This window comes from Oncorhynchus nerka, linkage group LG2, assembly GCF_034236695.1.
Source record: "Oncorhynchus nerka isolate Pitt River linkage group LG2, Oner_Uvic_2.0, whole genome shotgun sequence".
Classification (NCBI taxonomy): Eukaryota; Metazoa; Chordata; class Actinopteri; order Salmoniformes; family Salmonidae; genus Oncorhynchus; species Oncorhynchus nerka.
The window spans coordinates 8,454,147-8,478,951 of NC_088397.1; the positions used below are offsets into that span (position 1 = coordinate 8,454,147).

Below are 24,805 nucleotides of genomic sequence, written 5' to 3' on the forward strand. Positions count from 1 at the left end.
AAGTGAAAAGTGCCTGGTGTTTTATGGAGAGGTGATAATACCCAACCATTATTTTTATTGAACCTTGTTTCATACAGGTTATACTCATTGACAAACAATCTCTTTTACTAGAGATGGCATTAATGGTCCTAGGAAAAAAATATGTTTACCCCTGTGGATGTGATGATGTTGGGGATTAATGTTTTGTGAGGGAGAGAGAGAGCGGGAGGGAGGGAGACAGGGGGAGAGAGAGAGCGGGAGGGAGGGAGGGAGGGAGACAGGGGGAGAGGGGTAGAGAGAGAGCGGGAGGGAGGGAGGGAGACAGGGGAGAGGGAGGGGAGAGAGAGAGCGGAAGGGAGGGAGACAGGGGGAGAGGAGAGAGAGAGAGCGGGAGGGAGGGAGACAGGGGGTGAGAGAGAGCGGGAGGGAGGGAGACAGGGGGAGAGGGGTAGAGAGAGAGCGGGAGGGAGGGAGGGAGACAGGGGGAGAGGGGAGAGAGAGAGCGGGAGGGAGGGAGGGAGACAGGGGAGAGGGGAGAGAGAGAGCGGGAGGGAGGGAGACAGGGGGTGAGAGAGAGCGGGAGGGAGGGAGACAGGGGGAGAGGGGGAGAGAGAGAGAGCGGGAGGGAGGGAGACAGGGGGAGAGGGAGATCGGGAGGGAGACGGTGAGAGGGGGAGAGAGAGAGAGCGGGAGGGAGACAGGGGGAGAGGGGGAGAGAGAGAGCGAGAGAGAGAGAGAGAGAGAGAGAGAGGGAGAGAGAGAGAGAGAGGGAGAGAGAGGGAGAGAGAGAGAGAGAGAGAGAGAGAGAGAGGGAGAGAGAGAGAGAGGGAGAAGAGAGAGAGAGAGAGAGAGAGTAAAGTATCAACCATCAGGACATCTACCAGACCTCCAGCTGACACAGTGAACGTCTCAAGTGTGACATCACATGTTCTCAGAATGGAAGAACTGAAAACCACAGCATGTGGGGCCTTCAAGGAGACCATGTCTTTCTCTCTCCATCTCTTCTTTAAGCCTTTCCACTGCCCTCCGCTAAAAGGTAAAACCACAATCCTTATTTTGATCAAATGGGTAAACATGTACACTACCGGTCAAAAGATTTAGAAAACCTACTCATTCAAGGGTTCTTCTTTACTTTTATTATTTTCGGCAGGTAGCCTAGTGGTTAGATTATGTATATTGATTGTGTATAATTGATTGTATATGATTGTGTATAATTGATTGTGTACAATTGAGCTCATCATCCTATCCCCAGGGACATTGGTGTTCTCACTTAGATATAAGAGCTTGGAGCCGAAAGGTTGCAAGATCGAATCCTCAAGCAGACGAGGTAAAAATCTGTCGTTCTGCCCGTGAACAAGTCAGTTTACCCACTGTTCCTTGGCAGTCATTGAAAATAAGAATTTGTTCTTAACTGACTTGCCTAGTTAAATAAAGGTAAAATAAAAATGTAATTGTAGAATAATAGTGAAGACATCAAAACTATGAAATAACGCATATGAAATCATGTAGTAACCAAAAAAAGTGTTAAACAAATCAAAATATATTTTATATTTGAGATTGGTCAATTAGCCACCCTTTGCCTTGATGCTCACTCTTGACACTCTCTTAACCAGCTTCACCTGGAAAGCGTTTTCAGCAGTCTTGAAGGACTTCCCACATACGCTGAGCACTTGTTGGCTGCTTTTCCTTCAGTCTGCGGTCCAACTCATCCCAAACCATCTGAATTTGGTTGATGTCGGGAGATTGTGGAGGCCAGGGCATCTGACTCACTCCAGCACTCCATCACTCTCCTTCTTGGTAAAATAGCCCTTCCGCAGCCTGGAGGTGTGTTGGGTCATTGTCCTGTTAAAAAACAGATGATAGTCCCACTATAACCAAACCAGATGGGATGGCATATCGCTGCAGAATGCTGTGGTAGCCTTGCTGGTTAAGTGTGTCTTGAATTCTAAATAAATCAAAGACAGTGTCACCAGCAAAGCATCCCCACACTATAACACCTCCTCCTCCATGCTTTACGGTGGGAGATACACATGCAGAGATCATCCATTCACCTACACTATAACACCTCCTCCTCCATGCTTTACGGTGGGAGATACACATGCAGAGATCATCCATTCACCTACACTATAACACCTCCTCCTCCATGCTTTACGGTGGGAGATACACATGCAGAGATCATCCATTCACCTACACTATAACACCTCCTCCTCCATGCTTTACGGTGGGAGATACACATGCAGAGATCATCCATTCACCTACACTATAACACCTCCTCCTCCATGCTTTACGGTGGGAGATACACATGCAGAGATCATCCATTCACCTACACTATAACACCTCCTCCTCCATGCTTTACGGTGGGAGATACACATGCAGAGATCATCCATTCACCTACACCGTCTTCCAGTTGGAACTAAAAATCTCAAATTTGGACTCATCAGACCAAAGGACAGATTTCCACCGGTCTAATGTCCATTGCTCGTGTTTCTTGGCCCAAGCAAGTCTCTTCTTTTTTTTGGTGTCCTTTAGTAATGGTTTCTTTGCAGCAATTCAACCATGAAGGACTGATTCTCCTCTGAACAGTTGATGCTGAGATGTGTCTGTTACTTGAACTCTGTGAAATGTTTATTTGGGCTGCAATTTCTGTCGCTGGTAACTCTAATGAACTTATCCTCTACAGCAGAGGTAACTCTGGGTCTTCCTTTCCTGTGGCGGTCCTCATGAGAGCCAGTTTCATCATAGTACTTGATGGTTTATGCGACAGCACTTGAAATGTTGCTGATTGACTGACCTTCATGTCTTAACGTAATGATGGACTGTTATTTCTCTTTGCTTATTTGAGCTGTTCTTGCTATAATATGTGCTTGGTCTTTTACCAAATACTGCTGTAAAACTGCTGTAAAGCTCGCTGAGTATTTGTCCTTGCATTCATCCTCCTGGGATAAATATAGAGATTGGTCATCATAGACTTTGGTTGGATTTAGTTTAGTGGTGAAGATTGATGGTGAGATACAGTTTCTGCTGGGGGGAGAACAACATGTCATCCATTCTCAAAGCCTGCGTTTCCAACTGAGACAGGGAGAGCTGTACAAACATGTTGCTCATTGTCTGTCAGAAAGGGAAGAGAGCACTTTTAAAGATGACATTTTACCAGACTGAGACTATCCAAAAATTTTGCTTATTGTCTGTAACAAATGGCATCTTGAAAACTGGCATTTCAAATTAGAGAAATAAACTTTAATAAATGGACTATTCATTATTTAAATCAACTTTAATAAATGGACTATTTCTTATTTAGTCATTATTCAACCAGTGACATATGCAATAGACAGAGAGACAGATGAACACGTGGAAAGCTATTATTCTTTCATTCATTGACTGTGTTCTTCATTGAGGAATCTAAAATGTCGTCCAAATGTCAGCCATCCTACGTTCTGGAAGGCTCCTTCCTCTAAGCACTAGAACTAATGCTAGGAGTTTGAAAATGTAAGTCACAATTCAATTTTACCCCAATTATCCCCACCCATCTTCTAGCCAGCCTTCCCAAATAGCTGCCACATGTTGATTAAATGTCAACTGTGTTGTCGATTCAGGAAGAACGTTCCTACACAAACGCTCAGCACTGAAGGAAGCTAATCAATGAAGACGAGAGAAATGTGTTATCATTTATTTGTATTTTGCCCCCCACAGTGTTTTACCTTGGCTATTATTTCACATTGACAAAGGAGTTTCTATTCAATGGTGGCAAGCTAGCTGACTGATTAACTGACTGGCTGGCTGTGTGACTGACTGACTGGCGGGCTGGGTGGCTGACTGTCTGGCTGTGTGACTGACTGGCTGGCTGTGTGACTGACTGGCTGGCTGTGTGACTGACTGACTGGCTGTGTGACTGACTGACTGGCGGGCTGGGTGGCTGAACGTCTGGCTGTGTGACTGACTGACTGGCGGGCTGGGTGGGTGGCTGACTGGCTGACTGATTAACTGACTGGCTGTGTGACTGACTGACTGGTGGGCTGGGTGGCTGACTGTCTGGCTGAGTGACTGACTGGCTGGCTGTGTGACTGACTGACTGGCGGGCTGGGTGGCTGACTGTCTGGCTGTGTGACTGACTGGCGGGCTGGGTGGGTGGCTGACTGGCTGGCTGAGTGACTGACTGGCTGGCTGTGTGACTGACTGACTGGCGGGCTGGGTGGGTGACTGGCTGGCTGAGTGACTGACTGGCTGGCTGTGTGACTGACTGACTGGTGGGCTGGGTGGCTGACTGTCTGGCTGAGTGACTGACTGGCTGGCTGGGTGGCTGACTGTCTGGCTGAGTGACTGACTGTCTGGCTGAGTGACTGACTGACTGACTGGCGGGCTGGGTGGCTGACTGTCTGGCTGAGTGACTGACTGGCTGGCTGTGTGACTGACTGACTGGCGGGCTGGGTGGCTGACTGTCTGGCTGAGTGACTGACTGGCTGAATGCAGAGGACTTCATTATCAAGCCAAGACATCAATGGTTACAATTTCTAGAATTGTGACTGAAGGACAAACATGAGTAATTACTCTGGTTTCCTAGAGTTAGGAGCCAAAAGACGAAGGCTGCCCCGTGGTCAAACGTGTGAGAAAGTGAGGAGAGGCAGGAGGAAGTGAGGTGGCAGGAGTAGATGTGATGCGGTGTGAGGAAACAGGGGGTGTGAGGAAACAGGAGGAGGTGTGAGGCAGGAGGTATGAAGAAGCATGAGGAGGAGGTATGAAGAGGCAGGAGGAGGTGTGAGGACACAGGAAGAGGGGTGAGGTGTGAGGACACAGGAAGAGGTATGAGGTGTGAGGAAACAGGAAGAGGTATGAGGTGTGAGGAAACAGGAAGGTATGAAGAAGCATGAGGAGGAGGTATGAAGAGGTATGAGGAGGTGTGAGGAAACAGGAAGAGATATGAGGTGTGAGGAAACAGTATGAACAAGTATGAGGAGGTGAGATGAGTTGTGTTAATCTTTAAATCAGTCTTAATATCAGCTCCTTATCCTCCTCTCAGCTCTGACTGATGATGGCTTTAGGAGGATACACACACCACACACACAGCTGTTCTCTGATCTCTGATGACTCACCACCATTGGAGAGGGAAACAACGGTCTGCTATCACAATCACATAGATCATGTCCCCAATGGCACCCTATTCACTAGGGCTCTAGTCAAAAGTAGTACACTATGTAGGAAATAGGATGTAATTTGGGACGCAAATCAACTCTGAAATTGCTCTGCGGTGGATTTAAGCCTTTCAGTCTCATGTTGTCATTAGAGCCTGGTCGATATCAAGACACATCTAGAATGTCCATCTCCAGATGAAAACATTGACAAACTGCAGAGACAACAGTAAACGGGGAGACAGATTCAGCTCTAGTTTATAAGCTACGTATAGATGCACTGAGGGTTCAGCCACATCCACATCTCTTTCTCTCTATCTCTCTCTCTTACTGTCTCTCTCTCTCTCTCACACACACACACACACACACACACACACACACACACACACACACACACACACACACACACACACACACACACACACACACACACACACACACACACACACACACACACCAACACACACAGCTTATCAGCTTACCAGTATCCAGGTGATAGAGGATGAGCTCCTTCTGATTCAGGCCAGAACACCTCTACCTCACTACTAGAAACCCTCCGTGTGATCAGGCCAGAACACCTCTACCTCACTACTAGAAACCCTCCGTGTGATCAGGCCATAACACCTCTACCTCCACTACTAGAAACCCTCCGTGTGATCAGGCCAGAACACCTCTACCTCACTACTAGAAACCCTCTGTGTGATCAGGCCAGAACACCTCTACCTCACTACTAGAAACCCTCAGTGTGATCAGGCTAGAACACCTCTACCTCACTACTAGAAACCCTCCGTGTGATCAGGCCAGAACACACTACTAGAAACCCTCTGTGTGATCAGGCCAGAACACCTCTACCTCACTACTAGAAACCCTCAGTGTGATCAGGCCAGAACACACTACTAGAAACCCTCTGTGTGATCAGGCCAGAACACCTCTACCTCACTACTAGAAACCCTCTGTGTGATCAGGCCAGAACACCTCTACCTCACTACTAGAAACCCTCCGTGTGATCAGGCCAGAACACCTCTACCTCACTACTAGAAACCCTCCGTGTGATCAGGCCAGAACACACTACTAGAAACCCTCTGTGTGATCAGGCCAGAACACCTCTACCTCACTACTAGAAACCCTCTGTGTGATCAGGCCAGAACACACTACTAGAAACCCTCCGTGTGATCAGGCCAGAACACACTACTAGAAACCGATGCATGGAAAATGGCCCTCTATTCCTTTCATAGTGCATTACTTTGAGAGCCTATTGCTCTGGTCACTATAAAGGGAACACCTTGCCATAATGGGACAAGAACAATAACAGAGAGAGAGAGAGGGGGAACAAGGAAAGAAGGGTGTGTAGGTGTGTCTGTGTCAGTTTGGCAGGGGGGAGGAGGTTACCTGTATGTGAGGGACTCTGTGCTGTGGAGATGACACACCCCTTTTCAAACCAGTCTGACTAGATGTCACGCTTCCCCAATTCTGACACATACACCCTTCCTGTTCCTGACTGAAACCTGACCAGTCTTTCCCTCACACACGCTCCTCCCTCACCTTTAAGCTTGAATAAGTAAATACATATATATATAATCATAGTGAAGGTGTTTCTCTCTCAGGGATTCTGGCACCACTGGTGAAAATACCATCTGTCTCTACTGTCCTCTCTCAATTCTGCACATTCAAACTACAGAAGAGAAGATAATCTATTTGCATTCAAAAATGCATTTGTTTCTTATGGCTGTTGGTCAGAGTTAGTCACTGCAAGTGCATACAGGTTTCTCTTGACAAAGTGTAGAGTTAAAGTTGCAAAAGGTTAGTCTTGTGAGAAAAACAAAATAACAGGGCATGTACCGACAAGATAAGAGGGCGGGCAGAGAATGCTACCTGCCAAAATATTGACGTTCTGATTGGCTGATGACAACGTCACTCATTTTGAAGTCTTGTTCGCAGCCAGGAAAGCACTTAGCACAAGTTTTGGTACTCAGCCTAGTGAGCCTTCTACCTGGCCAAGGTCTTGTCCGCGGTCCCTAGCCTACAAAAAACAACGCTGGTGACCGGAGAGGTCGTAACTGTTACTGATCGATGATGGCCTCGCAGAAAGGGACGTTTGCTGGCGTTTTACTTTGTCTCTGTGAGTTTACTGATCTTATATCATTTCATAAATGTCTCTGTGCTATACAACAAGAGCCACACCCATGTGTTTTTTATAGACATGTATATGGTATCGGTGTGGCGTCGCCTCACGTGTTCAGCTCATCTTGTTTTGTATAAATTGGTAGAATAGGATACACTTACGTATATCAAAAAGCAGAAAGTAAAATAATGCAATACATTTAGTATTTACTGCCTGGCGTCCAGAGAGAAGAAACAGAGAGCAACATCATTTAAAAAACCTTGAGTCTGTTGATGTACCTGTGCGTCAATCTAAGTAACATAATAAAACAATCCCCATCTAAATCCATCCATTTAAACTAGAGAGATCAGTTTTTTTGCAATGAACGACCACTATGAAAAGGGGGAGACTCTCACGAACACGATGGTATTCTCTGTTTTGGACTATTTATTTGACCTTTCATTTAACTAGGCAAGTCCGTTAAGAACAAATTATTATTTACAATGATGGCCTACCCTGACCAAACCCTCCCCAAACCTGGACAACGCTGGACCAATTGTGAGCAGCCCTATGGGACTCCCCATCACAGCAGGTTGTGATACAGCCCGGGATCGAACCCAGGCCTGTAGTGACACCTCTAGCACTGCGATGCAGTGCCTTAGACCGCCCGGACTAGTCTCAAGATAACCCATACAAACCAATGGTTTTGCTCCAACAAATATATTCACACAAAAAGTCTACAATATAAAAATACTGCTTTCTTATCTCCTAGGTATAGGAGGAGACACTTCAAAACCTTATTCCTTTATGATTTATTTTTTGACTGTCTTTTTTGCCATTTCTGAATACTATTCACTGTGTTTCTATGGGCTATAGTAGTAAAGGCCAAATTCAATATTTTATCAAATATATGTATTTTTATTTTATTTTAGGGGTCCTAAAATTCTAAATCCATTAGCTAAATGATCCATGGTATGACCATATTAAAACAATTCCATATGTTAACTTAGTACCCTAACCCTAACAGCTAACCCTAACATCAAACCCTAACAGCAACAGCTAACCCTAACCCTAGTAGCTAACCCTAACCCTAGTAGCTAACCCTAACCCTAGTAGCTAACCCTAACAGCTAACCCTAACCCTAGTAGCTAACCCTAACAGCTAACCCTAACCCTAGTAGCTAACCCTAACAGCTAACCCTAACCCTAGTAGCTAACCCTAACAGCTAACCCTAACCCTAGTAGCTAACCCTAACAGCTAACCCTAACCCTAGTAGATAACCCTAACAGCTAACCCGCACCCTAGTAGCTAACCCGCACCCTAGTAGCTAACCCGCACCCTAGTAGCTAGACCGCACCCTAGTAGCTAGCCCGCACCCTAGTAGCTAACCCGCACCCTAGTAGCTAACCCGCACCCTAGTAGCTAACCCGCACCCTAGTAGCTAACCCTAACAGCTAACCCTAACCCTAGTAGCTAACCCTAACAGCTAACCCTAACCCTAGTAGCTAACCCTAACAGCTAACCCGCACCCTAGTAGCTAACCCGCACCCTAGTAGCTAACCCGCACCCTAGTAGCTAACCCGCACCCTAGTAGCTAGACCGCACCCTAGTAGCTAACCCGCACCCTAGTAGCTAACCCGCACCCTAGTAGCTAACCCGCACCCTAGTAGCTAACCCGCACCCTAGTAGCTAACCCGCACCCTAGTAGCTAGCCCGCACCCTAGTAGCTAACCCTAGTAGCTAACCCTAACCCTAGTAGCTAACCCTAGTAGCTAACCCTAACCCTAGTAACTTACCTTAACCATTTGGTGTTAATTCCTGAACTTAATCCTAACCTTAAATTCAGAGTTAATGCCTAAACTTAACCTTAAACACTTAGAAATGTGACATTTGAGAAACATGGATGAAGCTGTAATTCTGATGAGAGGGCTGATAGTTAGAGAGTGCTGGATGACACAGGCAGGAGAGGAGAGGTGCCCAACCCTAAACACTTTGCATTCCCACTGGAGGACAACAGCCTCCATATGAATCCATGTGAAAACTAATGCTTTTTATTTTTACAGTCATGTAAATCTTGCTATAATATTTATATAATAGTGTACGTCGGTGTGGTTAGAATGTCCGCCCTGAGATTGGAAGATTGGGAGTTTGATATCTAGCTGAGTCGTCCCAAAGACTGTAATGGGAGCATTGAGGTGATTGGGGGTAAGGCCCTGCGATTGGCAAGTGTCCTGTCCAAGGGTTGTACTTGTGGAAACAGTTGTGTCTTGCACAAGCCAAGGTGCTTCTGACTCCCTTACTTCCTGTCAGTGGGTGTAACCTGTAGTGTCTAAAGCCCTGTCATAACGGAGGACTACCAGTGGGTGTAACCTGTAGTTTCTAAAGCCCTGTCATAACGGAGGACTACCAGTGGGTGTAACCTGTAGTTTCTAAAGCCCTGTCATAACGGAGGACTACCAGTGGGTGTAACCTGTAGTTTCTAAAGCCCTGTCATAACGGAGGACTACCAGTGGGTGTAACCTGTAGTTTCTAAAGCCCTGTCATAACGGAGGACTACCAGTGGGTGTAACCTGTAGTTTCTAAAGCCCTGTCATAACGGAGGACTACCAGTGGGTGTAACCTGTAGTTTCTAAAGCCCTGTCATAACGGAGGACTACCAGTGGGTGTAACCTGTAGTTTCTAAAGCCCTGTCATAACGGAGGACTACCAGTGGGTGTAACCTGTAGTTTCTAAAGCCCTGTCATAACAGAGGACAACATAATAAGACTCTCTATGACCTGTGTGGGTTTATATTGCTGGATTTGTCAGAAGCATTTAGGGAAAACTTCACCCCAGATTGAAACCACTATCTTTGACTTCGTCATCTATTGTTCTCTCCAAAGTGTTGGCATTTTACATAAGAGACATGAGTTTTTCTACATTGTAATGAACATGGTGCAACCTTGTGTTGGCAGGCATCGGCCGCAGTACAGCAGTACAGCCAAGTCGCCCCGTGCTTATGGTTCTCACAGGGGAAGTGAAGTGATTGGCTACAATGACTTCATGATGCACGTCTCAAATGACATGTAACGACAAAATGGATAAACCTGTTTTCTTTAATTATCTTTTGCTGGTGCATGTTCAATGTAGCAATAAGGTACGAGGAGGTGTGTTATATGCCCAATTCCACATTGTTTCGTGCATGGACACAGCCCTTAGCCGTGGTATATTGGCCAAACACCACATACCCCCGAGGTGCCTTATTGCTATTATAAACTGGTTTCAGTTTCGACGTAATTTTACTTCTCTAATTACATGTTTCAGCATTCAGGGCTGGAACCATCCAGTTTATAATATAGGATAGACGCTTATGGTTTCTAGCTGCACCAATCAGAGCAGTGAAGCGTTAGTGGTCAAAACCATTCATGCAATTATAGCATTTATAAAATGGTCAGTTCCTATCTCTCACTCTCTCGCTATAATATATACGATTTTAATACTGATCATTTTCTGGAAGAAATGAAAAGTGGAGGTGCAAAAACCTTAGTTTTTCCCTGTTTTAATTTGCTCCTTGCCTCAGGTGGCCAGGTGTATGTTACGGAGGAAAGCTGCTTGGCTCAGGTGGCCAGGTGTATGTTACGGAGGAAAGCTGCTTGGCTCAGGTAACCAGGTGTATGTTACGGAGGAAAGCTCCTTGGCTCAGGTAACCAGGTGTATGTTACGGAGGAAAGCTGCTTGGCTCAGGTAACCAGGTGTATGTTACGGAGGAAAGCTGCTTGGCTCAGGTGGTCAGGTGTATGTTACGGAGGAAAGCTGCTTGGCTCAGGTGGCCAGGTGAATGTTACGGAGAAAAGCTCCTTGGCTCAGGTGGCCAGGTGTGTGCTACGGAGGAAAGCTGCTTGGCTCAGGTGGCCAGGTGTGCGCTACGGAGAAAAGCTCCTTGGCTCAGGTGGCCAGGTGTGTGCTACGGAGAAATGCTGCTTGGCTCAGGTGGCCAGGTGTGTGCTACGGAGAAAAGCTCCTTGGCTCAGGTGGCCAGGTGTGTGCTACGGAGAAAAGCTGCTTGGCTCAGGTGGCCAGGTGTGTGCTACGGAGGAAAGCTGCTTGGCTCAGGTGGCCAGGTGTGCGCTACGGAGGAAAGCTGCTTGGCTCAGGTGGCCAGGTGTATCTTACGGAGGAAAGCTGCATGGCTCAGGTGGCCAGGTGTATGTTACGGAGGAAAGCTGCATGGCTCAGGTGGCCAGGTGTATGTTACGGAGGAAAGCTGCTTGGCTCAGGTGGCCAGGTGTATGTTACGGAGGAAAGCTGCATGGCTCAGGTGGCCAGGTGTATGGAGGAAAGCTTACGGAGGAAAGCTGGAGGAAAGCTGCATGGCTCAGGTGGCCAGGTGTATGTTACGGAGGAAAGCTGCATGGCTCAGGTGGCCAGGTGTATGTTACGGAGGAAAGCTCCTTGGCTCAGGTAACCAGGTGTATGTTACAGGAAAGCTGCTTGGCTCAGGTAACCAGGTGTATGTTACGGAGGAAAGCTGCTTGGCTCAGGTGGCCAGGTGTATGTTACGGAGGAAAGCTGCATGGCTCAGGTGGCCAGGTGTATGTTACGGAGGAAAGCTGCATGGCTCAGGTGGCCAGGTGTATGTTACGGAGGAAAGCTGCATGGCTCAGGTGGCCAGGTGTATGTTACGGAGGAAAGCTGCATGGCTCAGGTGGCCAGGTGTATGTTACGGAGGAAAGCTGCATGGCTCAGGTAAAGGTGTGGCCGGAGGTGTATGTTACGGAGGAAAGCTGCTTGGCTCAGGTAACCAGGTGTATGTTACGGAAAAGCTGCATGGCTCAGGTGGCCAGGTGTATGTTACGGAGAAAGCTGCTTGGCTCAGGTGGCCAGGTGAATGTTACGGAGAAAGCTCCTTGGCTCAGGTGGCCAGGTGTGTGTTACGGAGGAAAGCTGCTTGGCTCAGGTGGCCAGGTGTGCGCTACGGAGAAAAGCTGCTTGGCTCAGGTGGCCAGGTGTGTGCTACGGAGAAATGCTGCTTGGCTCAGGTGGCCAGGTGTGTGCTACGGAGAAAAGCTCCTTGGCTCAGGTGGCCAGGTGTGTGCTACGGAGAAAAGCTGCTTGGCTCAGGTGGCCAGGTGTGTGCTACGGAGGAAAGCTGCTTGGCTCAGGTGGCCAGGTGTGCTACGGAGGAAAGCTGGCTCAGGTGGCCAGGTGTATGCTTACGGAGGAAAGCTGCATGGCTCAGGTGGCCAGGTGTATGTTACGGAGGAAAGCTGCATGGCTCAGGTGGCCAGGTGTATGTTACGGAGGAAAGCTGCTTGGCTCAGGTGGCCAGGTGTATGTTACGGAGGAAAGCTGCATGGCTCAGGTGGCCAGGTGTGTGTTACGGAGGAAAGCTGCATGGCTCAGGTGGCCAGGTGTATGTTACGGAGGAAAGCTGCATGGCTCAGGTGGCCAGGTGTATGTTACGGAGGAAAGCTGCATGGCTCAGGTGGCCAGGTGTATGTTACGGAGGAAAGCTGCATGGCTCAGGTGGCCAGGTGTATGTGGAGGAAAGCTGCATGGCTAGGTGGCCAGGTGTATGAGGAAAGCTGCTTGGCTCAGGTGGCCAGGTGTATGTTACGGAGGAAAGCTGCATGGCTCAGGTGGCCAGGTGTATGTTACGGAGGAAAGCTGCATGGCTCAGGTGGCCAGGTGTGTGTTACGGAGAAAAGCTGCTTGGCTCCGCTCAGGTGGCCAGTTGTATGCTACAGAGAAAAGCTGCATGGCTCAGGTGGCCAGGTGTATGTTACGGAGAAAAGCTGCTTGGCTCAGGTAACCAGGTGTGTGCTACGGAGGAAAGCTGCTTGGCTCAGGTGGCCAGGTGTATGTTACGGAGGAAAGATGCTTGGCTCAGGTGGCCAGGTGTATGCTACGGAGAAAAGCTGCTTGGCTCAGGTGGCCAGGTGTATGCTACGGAGAAAAGCTGCTTGGCTCAGGTGGCCAGGTGTGTGTTACGGAGGAAAAGCTGGCCAGGTGTGTGCTCAGGTGGCCAGGTGGCCAGGTGTATGCTAAGGAGGAAAGCTGCTTGGCTCAGGTGGCCAGGTGTGTGTGCTACGGAGGAAAGCTCCTTGGCTCAGGTGGCCAGGTGTATGTTACGGAGGAAAGCTGCATGGCTCAGGTGGCCAGGTGTATGTTACGGAGGAAAGCTGCATGGCTCAGGTGGCCAGGTGTGTGCTTCGGAGATAAGCTGCATGGCTCAGGTGGCCAGGTGTGTGCTACAGAGGAAAGCTGCATGGCTCAGGTGGCCAGGTGTGTGCTACGGAGGAAAGCTGCTTGGCTCCGCTCAGGTAGCCAGGTGTGTGCTACGGAGAAAAGCTGCATGGCTCAGGTGGCCAGGTGTGTGCTACGGAGAAAAGCTGCATGGCTCAGGTGGCCAGGTGTGTGCTACGGTGAAAAGCTGCATGGCTCAGGTGGCCAGGTGTATGTTACGGAGAAAAGCTGCTTGGCTCCATAGCTCAGGTGGCCAGGTGTATGCTACGGAGGAAAGCTGCTTGGCTTCTTGGCTCAGGTGGCCAGGTGTGTGTTACGGAGAAAAGCTGCTTGGCTCAGGTAACCAGGTGTATGCTACGGAGAAAAGCTGCATGGCTCAGGTGGCCAGGTGTATGTTACAGAGAAAAGCTGCTTGGCTCAGGTGGCCAGGTGTGTGTTACTGAGAAAAGCTGCTTGGCTCAGGTGGCCAGGTGAATGTTACGGAGAAAAGCTGCTTGGCTCAGGTGGCCAGGTGAATGTTACGGAGAAAAGCTGCTTGGCTCAGGTGGCCAGGGGTGTGCTACGGAGAAAAGCTGCATGGCTCAGGTGGCCAGGTGTGTGCTACGGTGAAAAGCTGCATGGCTCAGGTGGCCAGGTGTATGTTACGGAGAAAAGCTGCTTGGCTCCATGGCTCAGGTGGCCAGGTGTATGTTACGGAGGAAAGCTGCTTGGCTTCTTGGCTCAGGTGGCCAGGTGTGTGTTACGGAGAAAAGCTGCTTGGCTCAGGTGGCCAGGTGTGTGTTACTGAGAATAGCTGCTTGGCTCAGGTGGCCAGGTGAATGTTACGGAGAAAAGCTGCTTGGCTCAGGTGGCCAGGTGTGTTACGGAGAAAAGCTGCTTGGCTCAGGTGGCCAGGTGTGTGCTACGGAGAAAAGCTGCTTGGCTCAGGTGGCCAGGTGTGTGCTACGGAGAAAAGCTGCTTGGCTCAGGTGGCCAGGTGTGTGTGCTACGGAGGAAAGCTCCTTGGCTCAGGTGGCCAGGTGTGTGCTACGGAGGAAAGCTGCTTGGCTCAGGTGGCCAGGTGTGTGTGCTACGGAGGAAAGCTGCATGGCTCAGGTGGCCAGGTGTATGTTACGGAGGAAAGCTGCATGGCTCAGGTGGCCAGGTGTGTGCTACGGAGGAAAGCTGCTTGGCTCAGGTGGCCAGGTGTGTGTGCTACGGAGGAAAGCTGCATGGCTCAGGTGGCCAGGTGTATGTTACGGAGGAAAGCTGCATGGCTCAGGTGGCCACGTGTGTGCTACGGAGGAAAGCTGCTTGGCTCCGCTCAGGTGGCCAGGTGTGTGCTACGGAGAAAAGCTGCATGGCTCAGGTGGCCAGGTGTGTGCTACGGTGAAAAGCTGCATGGCTCAGGTGGCCAGGTGTATGTTACGGAGAAAAGCTGCTTGGCTCCATGGCTCAGGTGGCCAGGTGTATGCTACGGAGGAAAGCTGCTTGGCTTCTTGGCTCAGGTGGCCAGGTGTGTGTTACGGAGAAAAGCTGCTTGGCTCAGGTAACCAGGTGTATGCTACGGAGAAAAGCTGCTTGGCTCCATGGCTCAGGTGGCCAGGTGTATGTTACGGAGGAAAGCTGCTTGGCTTCTTGGCTCAGGTGGCCAGGTGTGTGTTACGGAGAAAAGCTGCTTGGCTCAGGTAACCAGGTGTATGCTACGGAGAAAAGCTGCATGGCTCAGGTGGCCAGGTGTATGTTACGGAGAAAAGCTGCTTGGCTCCATGGCTCAGGGGGCCAGGTGTATGTTACGGAGGAAAGCTGCTTGGCTTCTTGGCTCAGGTGGCCAGGTGTGTGCTACGGAGAAAAGCTGCTTGGCTCAGGTGGCCAGGTGTGTGCTACGGAGAAAAGCTGCTTGGCTCAGGTGGCCAGGTGTGTTACGGAGAAAAGCTGCTTGGCTCAGGTGGCCAGGTGTGTGCTACGGAGAAAAGCTGCTTGGTTCAGGTGGCCAGGTGTATGTTATGGAGAAAAGCTGCTTGGTTCAGGTGGCCAGGTGTATGTTACGGAGAAAAGCTGCTTGGTTCAGGTGGCCAGGTGTATGTTACGGAGAAAAGCTGCTTGGCTCAGGTGGCCAGGTGTATGTTACGGAGAAAAGCTGCTTGGTTCAGGTGGCCAGGTGTATGTTACGGAGGAAAGCTGCTTGGTTCAGGTGACCAGGTGTATGTTACGGAGGAAAGCTGCTTGGCTCAGGTAACCAGGTGTATGTTACGGAGGAAAGCTGCTTGGTTCAGGTGACCAGGTGTATGTTACGGAGGAAAGCTGCTTGGTTCAGGTGACCAGGTGTATGTTACGGAGGAAAGCTGCTTGGTTCAGGTGACCAGGTGTATGTTACGGAGGAAAGCTGCTTGGTTCAGGTGACCAGGTGTGTGCTACGGAGAAAAGCTGCTTGGTTCAGGTGGCCAGGTGTGTGCTACGGAGAAAAGCTGCTTGGTTCAGGTGGCCAGGTGTATGTTACGGAGAAAAGCTGCTTGGTTCAGGTGGCCAGGTGTATGCTACGGAGAAAAGCTGCTTGGCTCAGGTGACCAGGTGTATGCTACGGAGAAAAGCTGCTTGGTTCAGGTGGCCAGGTGTATGTTACGGAGAAAAGCTGCTTGGTTCAGGTGGCCAGGTGTATGCTACGGAGGAAAGCTGCTTGGTTCAGGTGACCAGGTGTATGTTACGGAGAAAAGCTGCTTGGTTCAGGTGACCAGGTGTATGCTACGGAGGAAGAACTTTGCAGATGGTTCTGATTAATATACAATGCCATGCTGTTGGGTGGTTACATTGAAATAAAACCCAGCGCTGACAATAAATGTAGACTGGAAAGTATTAGCATGTTATGTCCTATTGGGGAAACCCAGCGCTGACACGGAAAATATCCAATGTCCCCACTTCGGATTTCCCACTTCAAGCCCAAATATATCATACTTTGAATAAAACAATGACTTCTTGAATTATTGTGCAACATCATGGGAATCGTCTTTCAGTTGAAAAAAAATAATTCCGCTCTTGTGGTACTTTAAGGTTTCCTCTCCTTCGAGTTGGTGGCAGCTCATTTGCCATTAGTTTTAGTGTTACAGAGCACTTCATTTGAACAGTGTTCACCTCCTACAGCTCAATACGTCAGTGTCTGTAAAACCTGTCTTCCTGTTTCTTCCTGTCTGTCTCTCTCTGTCCCAGTCGTGTCCATGACTGTAGCTTTAGAGGTGTCCATCCCTCAGCGGACCTATGAGTTCGCCAGGGGAGACAACATCACTATACCATGCAGCTTCAAACCCAAGAGCCCAATCAACAAGCTGGTCGTCATATCCTGGTTGGCTGAAGCAGACAAACCCGGAGAGCCAGAGGTAATAAACCAACCAGAAATCACTCTGATCAGCTCTGACCACATTCAGTGGGTTTAAACTATTGATCCCCTTGATAAAGATGAGCAATGATTTGGACATTTTTATACTACAGTTGTGCAGAGAATGTGATTTGACTTAACAAGTCATTCATTTTCCCCCCCCAAGAAGTTAAGGGTCAAAATTAACACCCTTAAATATTGTTATAAATATAGTAGTTTTTGGGTCCCATATTCCGTACGGACATAATGACTACATCTAGTTTGTTGGATGCATTTGCAGTTCGTTTTTCAGATTATTTTGTGCCCAATCGAAATTAATGGTAAATAATGTATCGTGTCATTTTGGAGTCACTTTTATTGTAAAATAAGAATAGAAAATGTTTCTGAACAAATCTACATTAACGTGGATGCTTCCATGGTTACGGATAATCCTGCATGAATGGTGAATAATGATGAGTGAGGAAGTTAGAGGATCAAAGATCATACCCCCAAGACAGCCTAAACTCTCACCAATAACAGGGGAGGTTAGCATTGGTGTTTACATGTTGTTGTTGACATTGGTGTTTACATGTTGTTGTTGACATTGGTGTTTACATGTTGTTGTTGACATTGGGTGTTTCCAGGTGTCTGTCCTTACCTCCTACTCTACTGGTGAACTGGACATCAGTGACAGGTATGAAGGAAGAGCTTCCCTGGAGCAGGACCTAGCTAAAGGAGTAGCCAACCTGAAGCTCTTCTCCATCGGTCTCCAGGACAACCGAATATTCGACTGTCGGGTCGCCATCCCCAACGATGACAAGGGTCAGCTGGCTGACACCACCCGTCTGGTGGTCCTGGGTAAAAAACAAAAACAATGACTCCCGTAGAATATTCCATAATAAACCGTAGAATTTAGCTTCATTCCGCTTTATTCCAAAATAAACCTTAGAAATCCGTAAGGTGTCGATGATTACTGTTTAACTTAACGTTGCAAAACATATTGTGTCCACAGTGGCTCCCTCTGTGCCTGTCTGTAAGATCGATGGGAAGGCAGAGTACTTCCAGGATATCAGTCTCACCTGTCAGTCTGAAGAGGGCTCTCCTCTTCCTACCTACAAGTGGCAGGGCTACGACGTCAGAAACATGCCCCGAGCACCTGCACCCAAGACAACAGACAGTATGTAGTGTCTGTGTGTGCTTGTTAATCTTCAGTTGATATGACCTTGACTCCTGACCTACCAGGTTGTCTCCGTCTCTTCCAGAGGATGGTGTCCTGTCTCTCTTCAACCTCACCATGGAATCCTCAGGATACTACGTCTGTACCTCCACTAATAAGATCCGCAGTGCCAAATGCAACCTGACGCTGTCCGTCATGCCACGTGAGTGCACAATACGAGACTGTGTTAGCCTGCTGAGCAAAAGCTTAGGCATTATCTCTGGGAGCTAACACAAATGTTCAGATCTGAGGCAATGTAACCATCACATGAGGATGGTCCTGTAACAGGATACACACAGACACATTTTATCAATAGACATTTCTCTCCTCCTCTCATGCTCATCCTCTCATGCTCATCCTCTCATGCTCATCCTCTCATGCTCATCCTTTCCTCTCATGCTCCTCCTCTCCTCTCATGCTCCACCTCCTCTCATGCTCCTCCTCTCCTCTCATGCTCCTCCTCTCCTCTCATGCTCCACCTCTCCTCTCATGCTCCACCTCTCATGCTCCACCTCTCATGCTCCACCTCTCATGCTCCACCTCTCCTCTCATGCTCCTCCTCTCCTCTCATGCTCCTCCTCTCCTCTCATGCTCCACCTCTCCTCTCATGCTCCACCTCTCCTCTCATGCTCCACCTCTCCTCTCATGCTCCTCCTCTCCTCTCATGCTCCACCTCTCCTCTCATGCTCCACCTCTCCTCTCATGCTCCTCCTCTCCTCTCATGCTCCTCCTCTCCTCTCATGCTCCTCCTCTCCTCTCATGCTCCACCTCTCCTCTCATGCTCCACCTCTCCTCTCATGCTCCACTTCTCCTCTCATGCTCCACTTCTCCTCTCATGCTCCACCTCTCCTCTCATGCTCCACCTCTCCTCTCATGCTCCACTTCTCCTCTCATGCTCCTCCTCTCCTCTCATGCTCCTCCTCTTCACCTCGCCTCCTCTTCACCTCGCCTCCTCTTCGACTCTCCTCCTCTTCGACTCTCCTCCTCTTCGACTCTCCTCTCCACTTCGACTCTCCTCTCCACTTCGACTCTCCTCTCCACTTCGACTCTCCTCTCCACTTCGACTCTCCTTTCCACTTCGACTCTCCTCTCCCACTTCGACTCTCCTCTTCCACTTCGACTCTCCTCTTCCACTTCGACTCTCCTCTTCCACTTCGACTCTCCTCTTCCACTTCGACTCTCCTCTTCCACTTCGACTCTCCTCTTCCTCTTCGACTCTCCTCTCTCTCCTCTTCGACTCTCCTCTTCGACTCTCCTCTTCCACTTCGACTCTCCTCTTCCACTTCGACTCTCCTCTTCCACTTCGACTCTCCTCTTCTCCTTCTCACCTCTCCTCTATCTTCCTGACCTCTTTTCCTCTCTTCACCACCTCCTCCTCATCTCACCTCACCTCTTCACCACCTCTCTCTCCTGTAGCGTCTATGGCCCTGGGTTCAACAGCGGGTATCATTGGTGGCGTTGTGGTTGGTGTTCTGGTGCTGCTCATCATCCTCATCTACTGCTGCTGCTGCAGAAAGAAGAAGAACATAGCAGAGGAGTACGCTATGGGGTATGTATGGTCTGACACACACACACACACACCATGAGAGCTGAGATGGTGAGAACAGACAGTGTGCTGAGTCTCCTGTCCACTGATATGTCCTCAGGGTTCCAGAGGGGGAGGAGTTCCACGACGACAAACCCGTGGTGAATGGCGAGGTTCGCCAGACGCGCAGCAAGGAAGGCGACGATGAAGACCACCCACCTAAGATCGTGGACCGTCGCGACCAGTACAAGGAACGCAGTGAGAAGGACTACGATGACCGCCGCGAGCACCACGATGACCGCCGTAGCGACTACGATGACCGCCGCGAGCACCACGATGACCGCCGTAGCGACTACGATGACCGCCGCGAGCACCACGATGACCGCCGCAGCGACTACGATGACCGCCGTAGCAACTACGATGACCGCCGCGAGCACCACGATGACCGCAGGGACCAGGACGACCGCTACTCTGACCGCCGTGACCGGTACGACCGTGATCGTGTTTACGATGAACGCAGTGACGGCGGACGGTACAGTGATCGTTATGATGAGCCCTACGATGATCGTGACAGACCTCCCAGTGTACCGGCCAATAAACCTGCTAAGCCTTCTAAAAATAGAATAGATTAGAACCACTTAATGTTTACCGCAACTTGTGTTTGGAGTGGTCGAAAATATAATGAATTTTCTAAACATAGTAGCTGCTGTAGGTCAGGCTTCACAAAGGGCCCAGCTGCCAGGCTGAACTCGGTCACATCAATAACAGGACGACAGTAACACAACAAAAGGCTGTAGGTCAGGGATCATCAAATAGATTCAGCCGCCGGATGGTGTTTGTCCTTCAGCAGAACTTCAGGGGACCGGAACATAATTATAAATCATTTGTAGACGGCAAATTGACTGCAAGAAACCCAAACGGATGTAATATTTGACAAATATATAATAATTTAGAACCTTGCTTACATTTGTATACCCTCACATATATGTCGCTCTTATGTGTGGGAATACTTGAACTAAACGACTAGAGGTGGAGCGTATCACTGTTATCTATGTAAAGGCCTTCAATGTGGAGTACAGCCTATGATTGAAGGAAGGGTGGCCTCAATTCAGTTCAGTAGTCAGGAAGCGAATTGGAATGCTGATTCAAAGATTTGAAAAGTGCCATCTAGTATTTTGAATTAGGATTTTTTTATTTTTTTATTCTTGAATCTGAATTTAAATTAGCTTTCTGTTACAAACTGCCATTGCCTGAATAAGACTGTGTATGAATTCTCAGTGCAGCTTATTGGAAAATGCATTTTTCCTCCTGCCTTATTATCTACTGTTGGTGTGACAGAAGAGCTTCTCACGTCAGTCTCAGGTCTTGGCTGTTTGAGAACCACAAGCTTTTTGGTGACGGTTTGTTTGTTTTTATCAACTGTACATTGATAATAACCTCATATCAAATGTTGGAGTTACATGTAATATCAACTGTACATTGATAATACCCTCTAATAAATAAAGTTGTTAACCTTTTTAATAGTTTTCATGACTTAGACGCACTGTGTTTTGTCCATTTATTTAGCGTCATGATGCTTGTTAATGCAGTGGAGTGGCAGGTGTCTCAGGTGAGTCCTCATTAACATATTCAAACCATGACTTGTTTTTGGAGTGAGTCAATCAGGCCTTTTTGAAAGAGAACCTAGGACCCATGTCTCAGGTGAGTCCTCATTAACATATTCAAACCATGACTTGTTTTTCCTCATTATAGCCCGAGGCCAGACAATCAGACTCACTTTTGAAATTGAGAACCTAGAGACCCATTTTATAGAACAGGCCAGACAACTCACTTCACTAGAAGTGGCTTCATTGTTCAGACCTAGTCGTTTCACTTCCTCATTATAGCCCGAGGCCAGACAACAGACTCACTTCACTAGAAGTGGCTTCATTGGGTTCAGACCTAGTCGTTTCACTTCCTCATTATAGCCCGAGGCCAGACAACAGACTCACTTCACTAGAAGTGGCTTCATTGGGTTCAGACCTAGTCGTTTCACTTCCTCATTATAGCCCGAGGCCAGACAACAGACTCACTTCACTAGAAGTGGCTTCATTGGGTTCAGACCTAGTCGTTTCACTTCCTCATTATAGCCCGAGGCCAGACAACAGACTCACTTCACTAGAAGTGGCTTCATTGGACCTAGTTCAGACCTAGTCACTTCACTAGTTTCACTTCCTCATTATAGCCCGAGGCCAGACAACAGACTCACTTCACTAGAAGTGGCTTCATTGGGTTCAGACCTAGTCGTTTCACTTCCTCATTATAGCCCGAGGCCAACAGACTCACTTCACTAGAAGGCCAGACAACAGACTCACTTCACTAGAAGTGGCTTCATTGGGTTCAGACCAGACAACAGACTCAGTGGCGTTTCACTTCCTCATTATAGCCTGAGGCCAGACAACAGACTCACTTCACTAGAAGTGGCTTCATTGGGTTCAGACCTAGTCGTTTCACTTCCTCAGACCAGACAACAGACTCACTTCACTAGAAGTGGCTTCATTGGTTCAGACCTAGTCACTTCCTCATTATAGCCCGAGGCCAGACAACAGACTCACTTCACTAGAAGTGGCTTCATTGTTCAGACCTAGTTCAGACCTCCTTAGATGGGTCTGTCTGAGTGAGGCCAGACAACAGACTCACTTCACTAGAGTTTTTGGGTTCAGACCTCTAAGGAAGGGAAGATAATCAGGCCTTTAATCTTCGACAAAAATGTCTAACCTTTGTTTTGTTTTTATGCTTTTGAAATGTACAGGGACAATTTAACTAGTTAAAACATCAAATGTTTGAAGTTTTGGTTAGATGTGATGGTACAATTTATAAACTGTAAATAAAAATGTGTCATGTTTCTAATCTGTGTACAAATGATTTCATTGGGTTTACAAGTGAGTTTATATTAAAGCCAAATGTATCTATAAAAAAGGCCACAATGTGTGTGTGGTTTCAGTGCAGACAAAAGGATGTTTCTCCTCTCTGGAAAGATGAATGTACAGAACGTAAAGAAACGACAGAGGGCAGCAATGACCCTTGACTCATTTGTCTTTGTTGTGGGACTGTTCACTATCGCCTAGTGTCGATGAGCCAGCTGTGGTACCGTTGATTCCTTTATGAAAGTGGTGGAAGGAATGACTCCTTGTTGAATTCTCAATGTGTTTATCACTGTGGTTTCAACCATCTAAATGCACAACACAGTTCAAATGGGAAGACTATGTCTGGTTGGTGTAGTTATCACTGTGGTTTCAACCATCTAAATGCACAACACAGTTCAATGGGAAGACAATGTCTGGTTTTTGGTGTAGTTATCACTGTGCTTTCAACCATCTAAATGCACAACACAGTTCAATGGAAAGACAATGTCTGTTGGTGTAGTTATCACTGTGCTTTCAACCATCTAAAAGCACAACACAGTTAAAATGGGAAGACGATGTCTGGTTTTTGGTGTAGTTATCATTACATTACATTTACATTTAAGTCATTTAAACACAAATGAACAGAAATATAAACGGACTCTTATCCAAAGAAACAGCGACTTAACAGAAGCGGGCTGAACAGACTTCACCTTATGACATCCAGTGGAGCAGCCACTTACAATAGTGCATCTAAATCTTTTAAGGGGGGCCGAGCCACCCGAGAAGGATTACTTTATCCTATCTCTAGGTATTCCTTAAAGAGGTGGGGTTTCAGGTGTCTCCGGAAGGTGGTGATTGACTCCGCTGTCCTGGCGTCGTGAGGGAGTTTGTTCCACCATTGGGGGCCAGAGCAGCCAGAACAGTTTTGACTGGGCTGATGCCAGGGAACTGTCATCTTCCTCAGTGGTAGGGAGGCCTGAGAAGGCCAGAGGTGGATGAACGGAGTGCCCTTGTTTGGGTGTAGGGCCTGATCAGGGCCTGGAGGTAAACTGAGGTGCCGTTCCCCAGGTCACAGCTCCGCGGTGAGGCAAGCACCATGGTCTTGTAGCGGATGCGAGCTTCAACTGGAAGCCAGTGGAGAGAGCGGAGGGAGCCTCAGGGTGATGCGTGAGAGAACACGCACTCAAATGGTGAAGGTTGAACACCAGACGGGTTCTGCGGCGTTCTGGATGATTTGTAGGGGTTTAATGGCACAGGCAGGGAGCCCAGCCAACAGCGAGTTGCAGTAATCCAGACAGGGAGATGACAAGTGCCTGGATTAGGACCTGATCAGCTTCCTGTGTGAGGCAGGGTGAAAAAAGAGCGCAGTCTGCGGATGTTGTAGACCGCATGAACCTACAGGAACCGGCCACCGCCTTGTATGTTAGTTGAGAGGGACAGGGTGTTGTCTACCGGATCACGCCAAGGTTCTTAGCGCTCTGTGCAGGAGGAAACATTCAACCATTCTAAAAGGAGGAATGTCCCTCGATGTCTGGTTTTTGGTGTAGTTATCACTGTGCTTTCAACCATCTAAAAGCACAACACAGTTAAAATGGGAAGACGATGTCTGTTGGTGTAGTTATCACTGTGGCTTCAACCATTTAAAAGCACAACAAAGTTAAAATGGGAATACAATGTTATATGTATTTTTAGACATTTTAATTTGATCACTGCGCTTCATCTAATAACACAACCGAAAGACCTGGATTACAGTTGAGATTACATCACAAGCACATAATGCAAGTGATCAATGCTGTTTGAGATTCTGCACAGATTATTATAGCAATTGTGAAGATCTCTCCAAAGATCTCCTGTGTTCTTTGCATGCTATCTTGAACTACAGAGCCTACAATCAGTAAACATCGGGCTTGTCAGTCCAGTGAGGTAATAGGGGCAGCTAGCCTAAACCTGAAGAACTACTCTGGTGACTGGATTACATTTAAAACCAACGTTGATTCAAAGGAAACTGAGTTTGTGTCCAGTCCTCCAGCAGTAGCCTATGAAGAACTACTCTGGTGACTGGATTACATTTAAACAAGTTGATTCAACCAGTTTGTGTCCAGTCCTAGCCTATGAAGAACTACTCTGGTGACTGGATTACATTTAAACAACGTTGATTCAACCAGTTTGTGTCCAGTCCCTAATATGAAGAACTACTCTGGTGACTGGATTACATTTAAACAATGTTGATTCAACCAGTTTGTGTCCAGTCCCTAGCCTATGAAGAACTACTCTGGTGACTGGATTACATTTAAACAATGTTGATTCAACCAGTTTGTGTCCAGTCCCTAGCCTATGAAGAACTACTCTGGTGACTGGATTACATTTAAACAACGTTGATTCAACCAGTTTGTATCCAGTCCCTAGCCTATGAAGAACTACTC

General features: G+C 48.0%; 1 protein-coding gene across 1 annotated transcript; it reads left to right on the top strand.

Moving 5' to 3' along the window:
• Positions 1–6,766: 6,766 nt before the first annotated feature.
• gpa33a (glycoprotein A33 (transmembrane), paralog a) lies at positions 6,767–21,036 on the top strand. Its single transcript, XM_029655070.2, has 7 exons — positions 6,767–7,221; positions 16,612–16,778; positions 17,401–17,614; positions 17,769–17,933; positions 18,019–18,135; positions 19,389–19,521; positions 19,619–21,036. Exons 1-7 carry the CDS (start codon positions 7,173–7,175, stop codon positions 20,127–20,129), a joined length of 1,356 nt encoding a protein of 451 aa, XP_029510930.2. The 5' UTR covers positions 6,767–7,172; the 3' UTR covers positions 20,130–21,036.
• The last annotated feature ends 3,769 nt before the right edge of the window (positions 21,037–24,805 follow it).